Source organism: Seriola dumerili, unplaced genomic scaffold (assembly GCF_002260705.1).
Source record: "Seriola dumerili isolate Sdu_G_001 unplaced genomic scaffold, Sdu_1.0 BDQW01000017.1, whole genome shotgun sequence".
Classification (NCBI taxonomy): Eukaryota; Metazoa; Chordata; class Actinopteri; order Carangiformes; family Carangidae; genus Seriola; species Seriola dumerili.
The window spans coordinates 1,313,027-1,334,221 of NW_019174272.1; the positions used below are offsets into that span (position 1 = coordinate 1,313,027).

Genomic DNA, 21,195 nt, shown 5'->3' on the forward strand with positions numbered 1-21,195 from the left:
CAGTCCACCTCTTTGGACCGGACTGATGTAACAACTGCAGGATTGACCAGAGGAGGGAATCCTAATTCGTCCCAATCCGACTTTGGTGATCTGGTCAGGTGATCTCTGACTTTTTCCTCTGGTACCAGCACAAGGTTTAGTTTTGTGGTTTGGAGTAAAATGACTGTCAAATATATGATGACCTGTCATGAAATTTGGTACAGAAAACCACGTGCCCCTCAGAATGAATTGTAATACCTTGGATGATCATCTTTTGTTCCAGCACCAGCAGGTCAAAATTTGAATTCCTCCACTACTTAAAATTAATGTTTTATAGGTTAATGCTCAGTTCTAATTAGCAAAGATGGTGAACATGGTAAATGTTATACCTTGTAAGCATGTTAGCATTGTCACTGTAAGCATATTCACATGTAGTTCACAGTACCACTGTGCTTAAATACAGTCTCATCTAGCTGCTGGCAGGACTGTAGACTCTTAGTCTTGTTGGACAATAATAGCTACTATATACACTTTACAATGTAACTGCAGATATGCAAAAACCATACTGAATTTGTTAGGTAATATATCATTAAAGCAATATAGCTTTTGAGCAAATTAGTTTTGGAGGAGTGTACTTCACCCGAGAGCTTAAAATGCCTGGCACTGCTGAAGCATATGGGATGAATTATCTGCACAACACTGAGGAAGACAGACACAGAGAGAGAGACAGAGACAAGAAGAATATTTCCACAAAATGTTTAACTCAATAATTGAACGTTGTCTTTTATTTTTTGCTGTTTTCGGCCTTTTGAAGTTGCGCTGTTCCATGCTATCACTGAGCTGATGGAAGTGTAATGAAGTGTGGAGGAACAGTGCCAACTTCAGCAGAAATGCATGTGGCTCTGCCTTCCAGCCCAGCACTAACAACACAGCAGACAAACGGCGCAGATGAAAACTAACCGAGGAGTTGAAATCATTTTTAACACAGAGACACGCTCCCTGTGCATCACATAATCTCATCCACTAAGGGGTGTGTGTGTTCGCTACAGGGGTCCATTAATAAAATATGACTGTATCATATAATAGACTCGTCTGCCAAATTACAGGAGACAGAGAGACAGCTTATTAGGAGGATTGAGGGGGAGGTGTGTGTAAGAGAGAAAGAGAGAGAGAGGGAGATTGTGTGTGTGTGTGTGTATGTGTGTGTGAGCCTGAATAGAGAGATTAAGTGGCCTACTCTCATCAAAAAGGCACATTACCTAAGTGTTGGCATCATTAATAAGACTCAGGCAGAGCCAATCTGCTAACAAAGGCTCTAACTGTGACCAACGAGAGAGGTGGACAATTACTCTCTACACAGAAGAAATTCTACCTGTCTGCTTTTTATTTTTAATTTTCTCATCCTATCAGCACACAAATATACACCTACATATATATATATATATATATTAAAACATTTACATATGTGCAAGCAGGTACATTTTCACACATGCTTATACGCAGACAAATTACACACTCTCATACAAAACAGGGCACTGCTATAAATCCAAAGCAAACTGCCATGAGTCACACTGTCACCGTGGCAACAGTGGCCGGCTCCATGCAGAACACATTCTGTCATATCTCTGGTGTTTTTTTTTTTTTTTCTCTTTGCGCCACACACAGACATAAGCAACTTTCAGCTACAGTAATTCCTGCGCTGATCTCTCAAGTGGATCAATGAATAAAGCACTGGGGTGTGCAGGTTTGACACTTTGGGGTCATAGTTCAGATTTTTATCACTGAAATCCTAAAAAAACACAAAAAACATAAAAAAACATTTCATCTTCCCTTTTCTTTGACTGTATTTGTGTATGTGTCATATTTACTGCTTTGCCCACAGTGTGATAGGTGATGCTCTCTGTCCTATGACTGTGACTCGAGTGGCTTTGAGGGGCTGAAGCTGCACTGATACATTTCACCACCAGATGGTGTCTCCCATCACTGCCATCACTGTGCAGTGAAGAAAGAGAGAGGAGGGGGGTGGGGGGGGGGGGACTTTAGATGTTGCCTGCTCTATCCATCTTCATAAACACAAGCAATAGTCATCCTCTGAAAACACCAACAGAGATAAATTGGGGGGATGCTTGGTTACACGGCAGGCTTCCTGGTTAGTTGGCCTGGACTGAAGGACTATCTGTTGTAAATTTATGGCTCTGTCTGCTGTTGGTGGTCTGTGTGGCTTTGGATGTGTCAAAGTGACTAACAGTCACTGATATTCATTAGCATTTACTCATGCATCTTGACTCAGAATAACAGCATTGCTGAGACTTGGGGAAAAGCGTAAATAATTAGTGATGAAATTGGTTCATAAATGTTTCAGGAAAGGCAACGTCACTTTTGAGTGTTATTTTTGTGCTCTGCACTTCTGCTGAAGGGACACTGCAGCACTTAGGACACAGGCAGCCACAGTGAGACTTATAAAGAACAAAATGAATATCTTTAATAAAAGGTGACATTGGGAAGGTTCCTGGTCTTACTCTGATAACAGAGAAGACAAATTTGTCAGTGTGGGATGCATGAAGGGCTAAACATAATGTACCCAGAAATAAGAGTAAAAGCCTAGCTCGGAAGGTACAAAGGCTGAGCTTTATAATAAATCGTAGGTGTATTTGTTGGCATGAGACGGAGATGAACTGCCAAACGTCAGCATAAACAATTGTGATAGTTTACAGCTACTTCAAGTGGTTGTGCTGCAGATGCTGCTATGACAAGAGTTAAAGTTCTTTGTCAGCAAAACTGGGCAGAGACCAACAACAAGCTTGTCCCGTTGTCTTCCAGAGTGTGCTTCCAGGACATATGCTGTGGTAAAAAATTGATTTATGCAGGTTTGAGGAAGTGGGCAGAATTTGGGAGGAAGAATCAACAATTAGAGAGTATAATCACCGACGGCCCACCCACTGCATCTATGTTACACTTCAAAGCTCCTTCAAAGTGCAGTTGGCCAGTGTTTGGCCATCACTGGGCATTCGTTGGACTGTGGTTGAATGCATGTGCCCAACCACGGCCTGAGGTTTTTGCAGTGTGTCCAGTACTGCTGCCTCTTGTTGCTCGTCAGAGGCTGTAAGGGAAAACAAAACTTTTCTGTGTTAGTAACAGCTTTTTTATCAGACATACAGAGATATATATGTACATGTCATCTAAGTTCTCATTCTAAGCATAATGTGAAAACACTCACAGTGTCAGGAAAATCATGAAAATGATTATCAAAACCGAGGGTATTATAACTACAGTCAATGTGTTTTTCACGCAGGCACAGAATGAATGTGAATGTCGGCCATCAGCGCCATCAATCATCTTTGCAATGTGTTCAAGTGCAACTTTTAACAGGAGAAATGATAGACACAAAGAATAGTTTGACCTTTTGTGTCAGGGGTCTTTCACAAATGTCCCGGTACACACAAAAAAAGCCAGACTCTATCATTATTATTATCATTTCAATTATTTATGTTACTCATTGCTTTTGCAGCAAATAATCCATCTTGCACGGCTTGTGAATCAACAGAGCCTGTAAGGTGACAGCAGGAGATCACACAGGTGAGTGTCTCTAACACTCTGCTGGTACATGATACATTATGGTAAGTGTAAATACAAATTCTAGTCATTTTTCTCAAGTGACTCGCTGGTGCATACCCTTAAACAAATAGTTCTTGTGAGGGAAGAATTGGTAACAGGAGACAGGCCACCTGTAAAACCTGTAAACTGCCCACCTCCTTGTCAATATGGCAGCAATTGCATCTGGGTTTTTCAGTTTGTGTTGGAGTTCTTTACCTTAATAAGGAAAGGTACACATCATAGTTTCCAAACAACGAATCCAAGTGATCATCACTCAGCACACCAGCCAACTATAGGGTTCCCTCAGGAGGCTGGTCCACAGAGAATTGATGAGGGGGGGCGAGATCCTCCCAAATTTTTTGAAAGATTTTCCATAAAAAGCAGTTTGTTTAAGTTTGAGAACAAGGAACCTACAGGCCCCGGCTAAGCACCACAATTTATAAGCCCTGTCCTCCTCATGCACTCTCTCAGTGCAATTCTCTACCACTACATTTCCTGTCTGTATCTCCTGATAACAGAGCATACCACTGATCCACTTCTTCAAATATTTAGTCCTTTAGCGCTTCTATGATTGCAGTTAGATATTTCTGCTGTGCAAATATGTCACAGCAGGTAAGATTTAATAATATTGTTACATAAAGCTGAAAGGAGTTTACACATTTTTGTGGAGCAAAAAGAAAAAAAAGAATAAACAATACCGGGGACAATTTAAATTCAGTCATTTCCAGTCATTTCCTTTCATTTGACATGCATTGTGACTCCACCTACTGACTAGCTGGAATATATTGTACCTTTATATTTATATATCAAAAATAATGCTTTATATTGTGTATGTTTCATGTAACATTTTATATGTATAGAATTTTACTCATTTATCACTGATCCAGATATCACTGACCTGCCTGGGCAAAACCATATATGACTCTAAACATGCTGAGAAATTCCATGCATTGCACATGAGATTGATGATTCTGTTTTTCCAGCTCTGGCTCAACAGTACATCCTTCATCCTTCATGCAGGATGTGTTTCACTGTGCTGTTTCATCGTGATCACAGCCCTGGTGATCTATCTCATCCTCTCTCTTGTGCAGGAGGTGGAGTGGGGCCATGTGGGCTCATTTACAGGCATCAGTAGAGAGTGATTTGGGTGCAGCCCCACTGCAGCCCTGACTTCCATCAGAGGGGGGATTTTTTTCAGCACAACACCGGTGGTGCCAACGGTTCCATCAGCACCACTAGATACACTGAGACACATTTGGGCAGCTCACCCTGCAACCATGGTAACAGAAGAATTTTACTAGTTGGCAGCAGCCAATAGTGGGGCACTTCCCACTCAGCTCCGTCCAATAACAGAGCAGCCTGCAGCCCAGCCCACCTAGAACTGAAACTGATGGGCTAGTGCAGGAGCGATTTAGAGATGTAGGCTTGGCTAATGAACAAGTAAGAGAGTAAGAGTGTGTAGGTGTGTGTGTGTGTATGTGTGTGTGTGTGTGAGAGAGAGTGGGACTGAGTGAGGCTGTAGTATAATCTGATCAGAGGATTCCCTCTCTTTTAACTGCAAAAAGCAGACACATTGTGGAGTAGTACTCATTCACTGGGACCATCTGACATTCAGTACCAACAGTGCAGCAAGCCGTCCTGTCATCTCGCTCCCACACACATTCGCATGCGTGCTGCACACACTCACTCACATACACACACGCTGGCTCTTATCACAGGATAATTTATCAGCCTTATCTCGGCATGTGACAAAGCAGTTTTTTAGGTGATCAGAGCATTAAATCCGATACAGGAATAACAAAACAAGTGCCACCATCAGCTGTCAATAAAGTCATTTATTATTTCACACAATGGATAACATGAACAACTTCAACTGTAGTTCTTCTTAATAAGTGCTCAACGCTGCCAGCCAACAGAAGCATAGCAAAAGAATGAGCTTTTCTTTCTGAGGAAAGAGAAATTAAAAAAAAAAAAAAAAAAAAAAAAAAAAAAAAAAAAAAAAAAATGAACCTACAAGATCATGGAAGATAAACATGACCAAAAGCATGCCAGCGGACATGGATATACATATATATTGCATGTATATATGTGCTTAAGACATATATCTGTATGCCAGCAAATGCAAATACAAAATATATGTGTACATTTACACATACATACTGTGAAGGATATATGCATATGCATGCGCATCTAGTATTTACTCTATATGTCAAATATTTGCAGTTTTTAATATTCATACAATGTACAAAAATGCTTCATGAATTAAAAAATTCATTACAAAAAGAAACATATCAAACAATGTACAAGTCTTGCTCCAAATTCAATTGAAATTCAACTTTCGGCTTGTCTAAAATATTTATGCATACAATCAAGTTGAGCATGCAAATAAAGGAAACCCACTCTAGAAAAAGGTTCAAATACACTATGTATACAAACTAAAATATGCCCACACTGTTAGAAGAGCTCACTTTGTGCTCTAAAGAAGTACATTTATTGGTTTTCTCAATGCTTCATCTGCACTTTCAGCTTTGAACAACATTATAGCTTAGAACTGTAACGTATGCTGTGAGGATGACTACATGTACATTTATGAGGCTCTGTCTCACATGACCCCTCATTCCATTTGTAGGACACTCATCACAGCATGCTACATAGGGAATGGAGGTGGCAAAATTTAGGTGCCATTATATCTCATCCTAGTTGTTGTAGGGAACTGGTAAATATGGACTACAGTAGATGCACCCCAACCACTGATTTAAGGTCAAACACTGCTGCGCTGCCCTTGATGCTAGCACCAAAGATAAGGTAAAAGAGCCTTACATCAGTGTTTAGGGTCCTCCTGTAGCCACTGGTCCAGATTGGCTGCTAAATACAATACAACAACAGTGACCTTGAACCCTATTCACAGCCACATCCCCTCTGCAGTCTCTGTGTAGAGTGAAAGCTCTGGATTAGGACAATACTTGTCAGTGTTAGAAGGCACCGGAGCATTGGCTGGTAGGAGAGACAGACAGGACAGACAACACCTGGGGTCTTTAACTCTTACATCAGAGACCACTGACTGACCACAGTATGGAGGAGTAAGCTGCCAAGCGTTTAGTCTCTACACCTCATGGACCACATATCTAGACCTCATCTTCACCACAACAGACTGCAGACCCACTGAAAGTCATCTAGCGAAGCAAGGTTAAGCGCACTAACGTTAGGAACGAGTGTATTTTTGGCTGTTTCCTCTGAGAACTCCCCCCACACACAACCCTCTTGCTTACTCTACATGCTACTGCACTGCCCTGACTGACTGCAGGCAAAATAGCTGCAAGTCAGCGGGGATTCCTATTTTTGGTCGATTGCACTACAGTGGGGTTTGAATCCTCTAAAAACCGTTTAAAGGCATGATAAGGCAAATTATTTTAGCATTCTGTGTAATTTAACGGACTGGAACAATGAATGTCAGTGTACAGCAGAATTTGTCGAATAGGAAAATTAATTCGGGGTTGTCATTTCTGTATGTTTTCTTGGGTCTTGAGCAGTCTTAATAGAGAGAGAGAAGGTCTACTGTGGTTTTAGGAGACAGTCCCAGCATAGCCGAGCCCAACCAGTATCCATGCAGGATGGACATACTAACACTATTTACAACAAACACTTCAATACTGTAGTTTTACATCTGGTTAAGGCTTGTACTGCATAGAGCTGCAGTAACTATAGTTTTCATGAAATGATAGTCACTTTCTGCACAACTTATTACAAATTATTACTGGTATTATTCACAATTCTTGTTACATGAATTCATTTTATTCAGTAAATAAGACCACTTATTTCTCTTTGTCGAAGGGTGGACCCAGAACAGAAATTCCTTTTAAGGTCATTGCCAGGCATGGCCTGATGCATAGCAAACAACAATGTATGAGAACGTGGTTTCCATGACAACCTCCTCTGTTCCTCCTCTGCCAAGTATGTAACCAGTTATATGTTGTAAATAACTGGTTATACACTGGGCAGAGGAAGTGATCTTCAATTATATATCTGGGACATTGAGTACAATCAATATTGCTGGATATAAACACATCTGAAACAGAGGCCCTTTCTGTTTCCAGCACTGCTGTGAGGCAGTATGTAGGCCAGAACATGATGTGTACTTAATACAGTAATATCATATTGTCTTTATCAGTCCAGCCCTTCTAGTTCTGTTATGATGATATGGGTGAGAAAACTAGAAGGCAGCTGGGAGAGCGACTCGGTGCCCGGTGACAGAGGATGCTGACTATGGAAGCTGTGAAGGGACACAGGCAGTGTCAGGGTTCAGATGACTAAGACACATGCGTCATATGCACAATCATGAATATTTAGGGACAATTTCTGGGGCACTCTTTGCCACTTGATATTTCTCAGGTCAAATGTAAATTGGTGAGAGAAAGAAACATAAGGCACAAGTTGAACTGCTGCAACTGAGAATCCCACCCCACCCAAAGAAAACAGAATCTCCTGAAACGAAAGTTTAACAAAGTTGCCAAAGAAACACTGAGCCATTGCTTATATTCTGAAATACTTATTTGAGAAAATACCAACCACTACCCAAAGCCACAGATACTGTAGATAGAGTTTAACAAAGGCTTAACATATTGACACAAAAAATCCAAGATGGCTACATTCTAGAGTGCACATAGGAATGCTTTACATTGGTGCCAACATGGTGGAGAGTTTGTCAAACTCTGATTTAGATTCTTTTAAATAATACATCCTTACACTGAATACTGAGACTTTGGTTTCTAAACCTAAATACTAGATTTACTTTCCAAAAATATTTCCAAGGATATGGATTGAAAATCATGTAAAGTAGAAAGACTGGGATTAGCTTTTCAAAACACTGACTGAGAGCCCTCCTCTGCTGAACTGTCCAATCACGATTCAGACCGGGGCTTCGGTTTGACGCTTTTGGCTGCGCAGCCTGCATATACAAATTGATTAAAATAATGCATGCTCTCTGGAATGGATATCCACACCATCGAAGGCCAAAACATAAGGCTGGAACAAGCATGTAAGTGCTGCATTTGATTGATGCAAGTGTATGGTTTTTCATAGTGCATTAAACCAATTTTAAGGTTTACCAAAAACACACCTGATATTCCTCCTGTATGCAATGCCCCCTGGATATAAACACAATAATGAGTGTATGAATGAATACATGTGGTTCTTTCTGTCTGAAAACAAACTTGTCTTGAGTCGCACCCACGTCTGTTTTTGGTTATAAAACAATACACAACTTTCATTGTCTATGGTACAACAATTCTATTTGATATACTGTATGCCAGTACGAGTCTATGAGCTGGTTTCCCATTGTACAAGGCAGGCAACAGTGGACTTTGTTTCTATGTACAGTCTGGGACAGTCTCATCCACCATATTGCCTTTATGTCACTGCCCAGGACAGGCCTGAGCAGGGAGGGAGAAATAAATGAGACGGGGGGGGGGGGGGAGAGGGGGGGGGGAGTATGCTGAGGGAGGACAAGCAATAGGAGATGAAAAACATGATCGGGAGTAGATGAGAGGACAAAGGGAGATGGAGTTGAGCGGCAGGCACCAGGGAGGGCTGAAAAATTGAAGCAGGGACGGGGACCAGGGGTGAGGAGCTGCCAGGAAGTATGAGTTACTTCTCAGAGAGAGAAAGAGAACAAGGAAGGTACAGGTGGGGTTGGGAGCAAAAACAGGGATAAGTATTAGGGTAAGGTGGCTTAATTACTGCTGTATTATTCCACATGTCTTTGACAAGCTTCCTCAGAAAGGCAAAAATAAGCAGAGCTGCACAGTTTTATATTAACCATTCCCCCTCCCCTTGCTGGTAAATATATGGCTAAAGCCACATTCAGATACAGTATCATAAAGTACCATACACATCACTGTATCAGATACATAAAGAATCACATAATATCCTACACTATCATAAGTACCACACACTTGTATAGCATCAGATTCAGTATCAAATAGTACCATATAGTGCCATTGTAAATGAAGGTCCAATGAATCCTTGAAAGGCTCATGTCTGGTTGGGTTTAGCTAACAGAGGGATGGCACCGCAAGTGTTCCCTCCTCCTGCTTCTCCACTGACCCACTGTAGTCCTCACAACAAATCAGAGAGAAGAAACAAGTCAAAGTGCACCGAGGAGTCCCATAATTAAGGGCACTGCATCTGATAGGCTTGGGACAGCACTGACTCCATTCACTGCTCTCCGTCCGGTTGCGGAGTTGCTCGCTCCTGCAGGTTTATTGACTGGAAGGAGCCCATAATTCGTCCCTGCTGTGGCCCCTGCCTCTGCGTTTCCCCCCTTTGGCCAGCGGAGCCACCGACCGCGCTTGATGCACCACGGTCTCAATTGTTGCTGAGATGGAATCGTGATTGGAGAACTCCAGCGGCTCGGGGGTCAAGTTTGGCCTGAGGCTCTGCCTACCTGGCAGGTCATCACACCTCTCCAGGACAGGCATCCCCAGAGTCCTCCCATCACCTCGCCTACTGGCAAACATGTCCAAACCCCGAACATCAGCCCGATCTTCCTCCCTCCTATTGGTCGGCTCTGATTCCTCTAAGGGTTGTTTTCGGGGCCGTCCAGGCCGTCGTTTGATGACATTGTTTCCTGTTTTGGCTTGTCGCTGCAGGCGCTTGGCACGGAGGATCTTCTGCACATGCTCAAAGTTCAAAGAATGCATTCTCCTGACGTCCTTCTGGATCTGTTCCACCTCACGACGTTTATACCTCCGCTTACTGGGAACACCTGGGAGAGGAGAGAGTGAGCATGAGTGAGCAGAGACATCACAAGGTAAATAAATAGCACAGCAAGGTCTATAAAGAGAAAGGAGTTTTCAATCTAGCATGTCAGTCAAAATGAGCAGCCTTGGAAAGGCCAGGAAAGACATTATGCCAATTTAGCTCATGGAGAGAATCTTTTTCTTTTTTTGCTTCAAGAGCTTCCTGCTAATTTTGACATATTCATGTAAGCCTTTCAAAGCCCAGCTGAGCCAGGAGAGCAGATCCTATCCTGTAATTGTCTACTAGAGAGCAGAGAGGAGAGGGGAGAGGAGGAGATCCCATTCTGCTAGCAGGAAACCCACAGAAATGTCTCCTTTAACCATTTAATATGTCGCTACACAATAACAACCCTGTGCATCTGGAGCACAGGCTGCCAAAAAGCCAAACACACATACAGACACAAATACTAACACACATATTGACACATTTATGCGCATGCACACATCCACACAGACACAAGTACAAAAACACACATGTGCACACACTCACATGCCCAACATGCACAAATAATGAATTCGACAGTTCAGAATGGCTGAGCAGATGAAACTGGAGCCATATTGTTTCCTTCACACTGGTGAACTGGGCAGTATGCCCTTTACATGCTGTTCTATCCTTTCTGTTTCCCCCTCTCCCCATCAGTCTCATTTTCTTTTCCTCTGCACTCTTCATGGGCGGCAATATGCTACTCTCTAATTTTCAATTAAACTGGTAACACTGCACCATTTCATTTCCTTCTCTATTTCAGAAACCTCTTCCTGGTCTTGGTCCGTCTCTGTCATTCTTTTTGTTTCCCATCTCTGTCCCATTTCTTAGCCCCCCCACCACCCCCCCACCCCCACCCCTCCTCTCTGTCTGGGCACTGTTCCCAGGGCTCAGACTGAGCCACAGCCAAAATGGAGGAAAAGCACAATCAGCCACCAGTCCCCAAGCAGTGTGCATACAACATGCTTGGTCTCTTTTTCTTGAGCTTTTACTCCTATTCCTGGATTCCCTAACCATCTCCTTTCTTCTTTTCCTCCAGAATCCTGCTGATATAGAGTAGCGGGTTTCTGCAGTGCTCTAGCACATTGATGATGGCGTTAAACCAAAACAGCTCTGAATTTTAGACACTAAATATTTATTAAATTATGCATGGCATATTGGGCTTAAATATGTCACTCTTGTTTATTAAAGCTTTTAGCTTCAGTGAAGTGTTGCAACAATACAGAATATATGTGTGATACTGTCATACAGTGTTCCTTCAACATTTAAAGAATCTAAATGGGAATGTTTAAGTGAAAAATAATAGTTTAAGAGTGTTGTGCAAAGTGTTTGCTAATGAACTAAGACTAAAGGAAGATAAAGAGGCCTGACCGCCCTCCATTTAAAACTCAGAGGAACATCTGACTCTATTGTTGCTCAAGTATTCAAGGCAGACAGTGAAATTAGTCTAATGCAGAAAGCACTAAGTAGCAGTAGTTTATGAGCTGAACAGAAGTGTGCACACGCTACGCTCACACACACACACACACACACACTACAAAGTAGCAGAAATTTATGAGCTGCATACACGGAACATAAAACCGGTGACCTTCAGCAGTGTGAGGGGCCGTACAGCACTGAGGACCTGTTTCTCTGTGGAATAGGAAGTCACTACAACATACAGATACATGCTCACTTATCCACTGCCACTGCGGCTAAAGTGGTCCTTAATGTACATTATTTAATGTTTGAGGGTTTCTCTACATAAAACTGCACACATGTGTTTAAACAAGTCATGTGACACAATGAAAATGATTCTTATTAAGTCAGTGCAAGATGACCCGCTTTTATGTAAATATGCCTGTGAGAGATTGCTGTCAGACACACAGACACACACATGCATAAAGAAATGAAACTGTTTAAATCATTACAAACTAGTTATAATATATAGTAGATAATAATATGAATTTTGCATCTATGTCAGCTTGTGGATGGGGCTCTATCTATCTGCGTGTGTATATCTGTGTGTGTCAGAGTGGGTCTATTCCAGCATGTGCATGCATATATGTGTGGTTGTGCAGCATGCGTGCGTAGGCACACGCGCCTATGTTTTAATTGGGCTAAAGCTGTGAAGTGAAGCAGTAAGTCATGCTAGAGGAGGGGCAGAGGGAATGGGGAAAAGAGAGGGTAATGGGGGAACAAGGGGGAGGGGAGACAAGGAAAAAAGCAGAAAGAGAAAGGGAAGAAGGAAAGAGAGACACAAGGGGGAGGGGGAGGAAGAGGCGGAGGAACAAGGGGAAGTCTGCATGTGGATGTGGGGATTGTGGGAGAGAGTGGAAGGAGGAAATCAAGGGCAAAAACTGCAGAAGCAGCACAAGGGGAAAAGGGAAGGACATGGAGGGTAGAAGAGGTATAACAACACTGGAGGGATAACGTAGAAGGCGGGGGTGTGTGTAGGCTGGGGGTGTAGGGGGGTGGGGGTGGGGGGGTTGTATATGAGTCATCCCTCCTGGATCCCCTGGGGTGGGGGGTGTATTCTAACTGAGCCCCTGGCTTCTCCTCCCCACCACTGGACTAGGCCCCAGTCATTAAACCCCTGGCTGCCAGCCAGCTCTTTTAACACAGGCAAGGGCCTTTTACGGCGTGTCTGTAGAAAATAAATCACACTGTGTGAATAATATATCTCTGGCAAAGGCATTGGCAGGAGAGAGGGAAGGGAGGGTGGGAGGGGAGGAAGGAGAGATTGGTGAATTATAGTCGTCTCCATCCATGCATTACGTTCTCTCTATCCCCAGCCAGATGTGCTCAAAGACAGCAGAATACAGAATGTACCAAAATACACATTAGTTTGGTAGTGAGAATTTTGCCTCTTTGTCTGCTTTAAATCCTAATAATCCTGTACATAGCTTATTTATAAATATGAATCTTCTTGATGAGCGTGCTGAAATCTGCATTTAAAATAGGGAAAGCCCAGTTAACTCAGTCAAATTATGTGATTAAAACTCTACTCCAGCAAAACAAGCCCATTATCACCAGGGAACAGAATAATACCTTGGTGAAGCACTTAGTGCTTACACCAAGGTCTCCTACTGCACTGAAGCTTCGGTGATGTCCCTGACTTCTAAGTCGCTCCGGATAAAAGCCAAATGAGTAAATGTAAATGTAAATATATATGGACATCAATTACTTTTTGCAAACATGCTCCTGATTTAGTTATGTTATCAGTTCTGCAACATTGGCAGCTTAAGATTTCACATGAATAGCTTGTAATGCCACGTATGTGTCTTTTTTTCCCTCACCGGTTCGGTGTAGGATTCATTAACTGCAGTGTAGGATCTTGTGCTTTACTGCACAGTATGCACATCCAGAGTTCCCTCATAACAGGGAGCACTGAATGTGCACGCAGCAACCTTTATCAGAGCTATGTCAACATTATGATAAACTCACTGGCTCAATTTGTGGTCACGCAGGTGACGAAAAAGAAGCCACATTTTTAAAGCACGACCTATATTCAGCTTTTAATCGTTTTTTTTTTTTATCTCCTGTGTACAATAGAAGTCACTGTTAGTTGCTCTCTTTTGCATCACAGTTGGATCTGTAATGAGGTCCAGTGCTGCTACTGTCAGCTGGACACTTCCTACTGATGCTTCATATTGTTAGTTTTCCACAGGGGAACCATGTATGGCTTTCAGTGTGAGGTAGTTACAGGAAGTCTTGCCATAAGTGAACTGGTTAGGTAAAGACAAGCAAGCAACAAGTGGTTATTGCAGTCTGGGTAACCTCAAACCTCCAACACATCATCAAAGTAAACAATGCATTTTACCGTGCTGCTGTCGTCAAAAGAAAAACCATTCCTCATGGTTTCTGATCATGGCAAAAGAGCAGTGCACTTCCTTGTAAATACACAGTGTGATTTAAAAATGAACAGGTAATCCTAATGTAAGAGGTTCTTACCAGTGAGGGGGGGACTGGAGCACTTGTTCATCTGTCCTGGCTCCTGCCTGGCAGTTTGGAATGACATTAAGCCCTGATCTCCAAACACAGCGAGCCTCGTCTTCCTGCCCCTCCCACCACAGTCGTCCTCCCGTGACCCCAAAAAGAGGTCAGACGCTGACTCCGACCGCTGCGATTGGCTACTGTAGCTGCTCATGAAGCTGTTTATTGGCTGTCCAGTCTGACGGGAGTGGAACTGGCTGTCAGCAAGAGAGTGTGTGGACAGCTGGTCCGACTCAAACATCCCTAAGCTGGATCCCAGACTTGAGCCTCTACCACTGCCCCTCTGCTTCTCCAGATGCTTAGATGAGCCCTGACTGGACAAGTCCCTCCTGTCACTCAGCATGCTGAGACGCGCAGTGGTCTTAGCTCCACTGAAAAGCCCACCCAACTCCTGTCGGTCTCGCGGTGAAAGGAGGGGTTCATCCTTGTGCTTATGTTTGTGCTTGTGCTTCCTCTTATGGAGGCGAACCCCTGCAAGACCACCTGCACTGCCACTGCCCAGGGATCCAAGGCCCTCTCCTCTTACAGAGGGCCCCTGGAGTGGGCCACTAGCGCTGCGAAGCTTGGCCCCTGGCTGGAGCTTGGAGTGTCCACTGGAGTGGAAAGCCTTGGGTGGGGGGACAGCGGGCCTCATGAAGGGAGATGGAGGTGCAGGTCCTAGCGTGTGGTGGGGCAGGTAAAATGGGGGAGCAGGGGGAAAGTAGCCCAGACTCAGAGGAGATGCGTAAGGCATCGCATATGGTGCTGCATAGAAATTTCCCCCTGCCAGCGGATAACCATATCCTTGAACAAAAGGCAGCTTCGTTGTGATTGGCTCGCTGGCTTTGGCTGGACGGCCGCGTCTCCTCTTAGCCTTCAGATCGGCACTCCTGCGGAGGTACGAGCTGGAGTCACAGGGGTAGGAGTCATAGGTAACTGGGTAGTAATGATGGAAGTTGAGGCGGAAAATAGATGGATATGGGTGCTGGGGGTAGCAGGCGTATCGTCTGTGAGACACTCGTAGCTGCTGGAGCTTTACCACAACCTACAGGGAGGCGGAAGAGAGGAAACGTTAAGGCAAATACACCACTTGCACATTGCAGTGTGCGGTCAAACATTATACACAGAATTTATTAAAGTGTTTTTTCTAACCTCCTCCAGTTCAGAGAGAAAATGAAGATGATCCCGGCTCTGTAAGCACTTCCTCTTCCGCCGATGATGTTTTTGCTTCTTTTCCTGTTGTGACAGGAAGTTGTCAACAGCAGTTACTTGCCGTTCACAGCGTGTTCTGCTGCTCCTGTTGGAGGCTTCCAGAGCTGCTGCCTCCACAGCCTCAAACCCACACAGATCAAATGAGTACCTGTATGAACACAACATAGCATATAAAATCACAGGTTCATGAATGTGTACCAGTCCAAAATATAAAACCAAAGTCTATAAATCAAGCTTCAAGGAAGGTAAAGAGCAGTGTACTGCACCTGCGCCGAGAGGCCGGACCCTTCTCAGTTTGATCTGAGGTGCTGTTGTTATCTGTCCCAATCCCGCTGTCACTGGGAATAGTCTCCTCACTGTGGGATTCGCTGATGGGGGACAGGGTCACCTCCTTCACTGACGCTCCCTCTGACAAGTGGGAGGGTGAATTAGCCAGAAGGCGGGGAGGAGACAGTTTCCACCCCCCAGAGAGGAAGCCCCTGCTTGGAGGCTTGGAGGGCAGGGCTGAGATGGGCTGCAAACTGGGCATAGTGGCATCAGAGTGGCTGGCTCTTAGGGGTGGAGCGCTGGAGCTGGGAGACGAGGTGGTGGAAGGCACTACAGGGCTCTCATAGAGACTGGAGGTGGAGATAGACATGGGGGGCTTGTCCCGAGTGGTTTTGGGAGGGTTGGAAACTTGGGTTTCTGCTCTAGGTTTCCGTCCTCTCTTCTTACCAATGTAGATGGTTCCTCTCTTGCTGACGTTTATCTGTTTTCCCAGCCGAGCCTCAATGGTGGATGCCATGGCACTCATAGCTGAGGTAACAGGGGCAGAGGATGACTTCAGAGCCAGAGTGCCATTCTGACTGGAGCCTGAAAGGATCTCATTCAGGATGCTCTGCATTTTCCCAAGCTTCATCTTATTCACTGGCCTGGAATGGCCCCTGCCACGCTTTAGTTTCAGACTGTTAGAATTGGCGCTGGTGGTTGTGGATGTCATTTGCATTAATGTGTTTAGTGTGTGTGTCTTCTTCCTACGATTTAGCCCTGCAGACGTTTCCTGTGCCAGTGGGCTTGGAGGAGAAGTAGAAGTGCCCTCATGGATGGTCTCCACTGTTAGGAGTGGCTGTTTCTTCGGGCGCCCTCGTTTCCTCTTAATGGGTGTGTGGACGGTCAGACTGTCAGTGTTGGTGTAAAGGGGGCTAGACGGGGTGATGGGGAAGGCTGAAGGTGGGTCAGTTAGGGTGGAGGGGCTACCCCTGTTGTCTCTCTGTGGTGATGTTAGGCTGGCATGGCTTTTAGCTTTCAGGTAGGACCACCTGTCCTTGGCCTTGCATGGTCTGGAACTTGCTGTGGAGCTGGTGCTGTGACTGGGGCTAGGACTCAGGGCTGCCCTGGGTCTCGGGCTGGGAATGGGGCTAATGTTAGCCCTGGGTTTAGGGCTGGGGCTTGGACTGATGCCACCCATGGGGCCTGGGCTGGGATTTGGGCTAGGGAGTCTGAGGTTCGTGTTAAGACTGGGTTTGTTGATGAGATTGTGAATAGATTCTCTGTGTTTAAGGGTCTCTGTGCTGATCTTAGGACGACCCACAGGGTTCTTTTTCATTCTGTTTACGCTCAAAGCTGACTCTAGGTCGGGCCCGCATGTAACTGTCTCTCCTCTTTCTGCCCTGTCTGCCCTTTCCCCTTTTTCTCTTTTATCACCTTTATCTACTCTCTCTGCTTTTTCTAGCCTCTCTCCGCTGACATCCGCTTGACATGTAAGTCGAGAATCATTTTTGTGAGTCTCCATCTTATGTGCTACTTTAGGTTCTGGGGGCCCAGGCTGGTGTTTTTCTGTAGTGTCAGAGTCCTGCCATTGCTGTGATTGCTCCTCTACAGAAAATGACTCGTCAAAAGAAGGCCTCCTCCGCCTCTTTCTTCCTTTCCCTTCCTCTGTCAGCATGTGCATCCCTCTGTCGTCTTCATCTCCTCTCCTCCCAGCAATTGTTCGCTCTCTTTCCTCTTTTCTCCTTTCCTCTCTTTCTTCATGGAACCGCTCAGCTGTCTCCTCTGGCCTGTATTTCTGCCTCTCCTCTGAATTACTTGGGCTCTCCGATCCTTTCTCTGTCTGTCTTCCCCAAGGTGTGTCAGCACTGTGGGGGTTACAGAGCATCCTCTGGGAGTCTTTCCTGCCGTACTTCCTCTTGATGTTCCCAAAGAGCTGTTCGCTGACTTCTTGCAAACCCCTCCCCCTGAAGAGATGTAGACAGAGAAAAAATGAAGACATAGAAGAGAAAGAGTGTTTTGTGTCTCACCATACATAGGGATGAGTATCACCAGATGACTCATGTCATGGTGTTATCATGACAATTGAGCCTGATTCAGTTATTTAAAAAAAAAAAGTGTTAAACATTAAGATATCCTGCAAAATATTGTGATTTATTACCTAATAATTGTCTATACCCTCTATACATAGTGTACAGTATTTTTGGTCTAGTGATAATGTGTGCCTCATGAGAAGATCCACTACACATGAAAATCAACCATACCTGCTGAGAGAGGTGAGGTTGAGAATACTAGCATCTGTAACCACTGGCAACTGCAGGTCTGGAGTCAGGGATCTCTGAGGTGAGGGGCTTTGCGTCGCTGTTCGTGAGAAAGGTTGGGTTGGATCGAGCAAAGTGCTCCGACTGGCTCCTGCCAGTTCTCTGGCTGGCTCAGAATCTGCAGGATTGGCCGGGGACGCAGAAGGTGCTGAAGACGCGATCCAGTCTGAATTGATTTGGTGTTGGTGTGCATGAGTGTGTTGGAATTGTTGCGTGAGGGCGTGCTGTGTCTGCTGTGTGTGTGAGAGTGTGTGTGCAGGAAGGAGGGAGCTGCGAAGCTGGTGTTTGGGCGGAGTGTGATCTCCCAGTAGTTGCAGCAGGCCTCCTTCTCTCTGCTCAGGCATTCTGAACTGGCGCTCGTATGTCTGGAGACGACAGAACAGAGACACAAAGACTGGTTACTACATACACACTACAATCACAAGACATCTTTATTTAGCTGTAGGGATTGACAAATGATATGATGATAACGATAATGTGATCATAAAACTAAGACTACTCCATTTCCTGTCTTCATAACATCAGCCTATCTTCACAGAGATAATACTTATAAATGCAGCATAGCATCCAGTTCTGCATACAGTTTTTTTTTTTTTGTCAGTCCATATCAAATCAGTGATTTGTTGTGCTCTAATGTGACATTCTTCTCTTTTCACGGCAGGACTGAAGCTTTTAATACATCTTGTGTGCATGAGCAAACAGTGTGCAACAAAACAAAAGGCTTGTTTACAGAGCAATTAAATTCCTGTGGCAAGGATGTTGCATGCTGTGAGGGCTGGGGGATGGAGTTGGGGGTGTCTGACTGCACACAGTATTAAACACAGTAGCCAAGCTCAGTCTTACACACTTAACAGTCATACTGCACACAATGCACATCCTGAAAACTATAGCACAATGTATCTACATTTTCGCAGTGAAGGGCCACAAATATGAAGTCAACCTTCATTCACTACACAGTTACCATTTGACCATGTAAGACTGAAAATGCCCAAGCATTGATCTACTGTGCTTGACAACATAACCCTGCTTAATGTATCACTGCTGCATAATCACTGTACTGCTGGAAGATGAGAAATAGAGCAGCGGATGGCCTTTGTGGTTTAGCCTGTTATTAACAGACTCAGTATGACGCAACAAGACACTGTTCTGCTGCGCTGCAGGGAGATGTAACCTAACCACAGGCCTGCCTCTCAGCATGTACACACAGGCATGCAGGCACACACACTCACACATGCATACAGTAGATGTACACATTTCAAAAAGCTTGACAAAAATCCTGCCTTCACACATAGTAGTGCAAAAATGCTAATGTATGAACACAGTCAGGCAACCAATTTTAGTCTGGATGTATTAGCAGCTTGTCAGATAATTAGCTTTTGCTCTTTGCATATACACATACACACAGTCTCACACACACACGCACAATAATGAAATATATCATGTATGTAGTTATCAAAGGGCACATACACATTCATACGTATTTCATCTCTTCTATCATTTACCCTGCCAGTTTTGCCTTCATTTCATTATCCACTTTCATTCTCTATCCCTTCTCTGTCACTATCTGACCTTTTTCTTCCTCTTTCTGCTGTACCACCAGTAGCCAGGCAGTGACACTCATTTTGTACTTCCACACTGGCTTTCAGAAGCCGTTTATCAGCCAGACGCAAGCTGCACAAACTCACGAGCACAAAAACACACACGAACGCCGATCAACACAACATGCAACACATGGATGAAAATGCACAACGCAAGCAAACACTGAGAGGCGTGAATGATTAACAATGCCAGAAAATGCATGTGCTTATACACACATGCCCACTCTCATTTATCTGCTGAGCGGCCTGTTATGGTATCCTTTCAGCTCTGAGATGTATGTGTGTGTGTGTGTATGTGCGTGTGTGCATGAGTGTGAATTTGTGTGTGTGTGCACAGTGACACTGGAGTAGCGACGCTGTGAGTCCACAGAGGGATAAAATGACAGACACCTGATACACACATGCTTTCTCATTTAACCCGTCCTAGAATACCTGCTGTTTCAGGTTAAAGGAGGGCACAGAAAAAGAGACAGACAGGTAGGTGGAGGTGATTAGAGAGAGAGACAGACTTACACAAGCACACACACACACACACACACGTGTGTCCTCCCCAGTAACCACAACGCAACCACAAAGAGATAATAAAGAGAGGAGGCATGGGCACCTTTCCTACTATTGAGAGAGAGCAAAAGAGAAGAGAAAGAAAAAAACAGAAATAGGGAGCTCACACCCCCCCACACACACCTCGATCCCACACCACCCACCCCCGCCCCCACTTGCGCTTTCCGGTTGAGGTTGGGTTATTGGCACCAGTTCAGCTTTTTGTTCTTAGTTTCCTCCCTTCTACCACCCTCTCCTTCCCTCTCCCCTCCTCTATGCCTCTCACATTCCATGAAGCATTTCCAGGGAAAACACACTCAATGTCTGATATTCACACAAGCAAATATAAATAGTGGTCATACAAACTGAGGTGCTCTCATGGTTGTTGCAGTCAACACGGTGTGAAAAGAACTCCTTATGCTCCATGCCTTTTTCCAGACAGGTTCAACCTTATTCACTCATACAACTTAACAGGTATTCATGTGATAATAACTCAACATTTGTATCTTCACTCTGCACTATTTCCACTGAATGTTTTGCATTGCCTCTTTATCACAGCATTGGAGGCCCTGTTGTTCTTATCTTGTACTGTAATGCCACCGAAAAATGTCGCTGCACTTATTTCTCTGTTGTACGTACACAGCCCTGTTCTTGTCATGTGGTGTGTGAATAGAGACCGTCATCTCCCTGTGCTACTTGCTGGCCTGCAGCAGGGGGCAGCGGTCAGGAGATAAGCACTACCAGGGACTCTGACCCTGGAGCAACCCACAAGCGCAAGAGCTGTGAGGCTTCAACCTTTTCTACACTGTCCTTCTTCCTCAAGTCCCCACAGATCAAATATAAATACGGAGAAAGGCCAGCACAAAATAGACCCAAAGCATATTTAGTCCTCAGCCCATTTCAAGCACTCTCCCTCCCTTGAGGCTCTCAGGGCTGTGTTCAGGGGTTAAGGGTCATACTCCACAGCTAGG

At 44.5% G+C, this 21,195-nt stretch overlaps 1 protein-coding gene across 1 annotated transcript in view; it reads right to left on the reverse strand.

Annotated features, from left to right (window-relative positions):
• Window positions 1-9,061: 9,061 nt before the first annotated feature.
• setbp1 (SET binding protein 1) overlaps window positions 9,062-21,195 on the reverse strand; it is a 33,132-nt gene continuing 20,998 nt past the window's right edge. The window contains exons 3-7 of the mRNA XM_022751808.1: window positions 18,030-18,451; window positions 15,786-17,732; window positions 15,460-15,667; window positions 14,287-15,352; window positions 9,062-10,336 (exon numbers count right to left, since the gene is read on the reverse strand). Of these exons, the coding sequence (XP_022607529.1) occupies window positions 9,831-10,336; window positions 14,287-15,352; window positions 15,460-15,667; window positions 15,786-17,732; window positions 18,030-18,451 (4,149 nt within the window). The 3' untranslated portion in view covers window positions 9,062-9,830. The remainder of the gene's footprint in view (window positions 10,337-14,286; window positions 15,353-15,459; window positions 15,668-15,785; window positions 17,733-18,029; window positions 18,452-21,195) is intronic.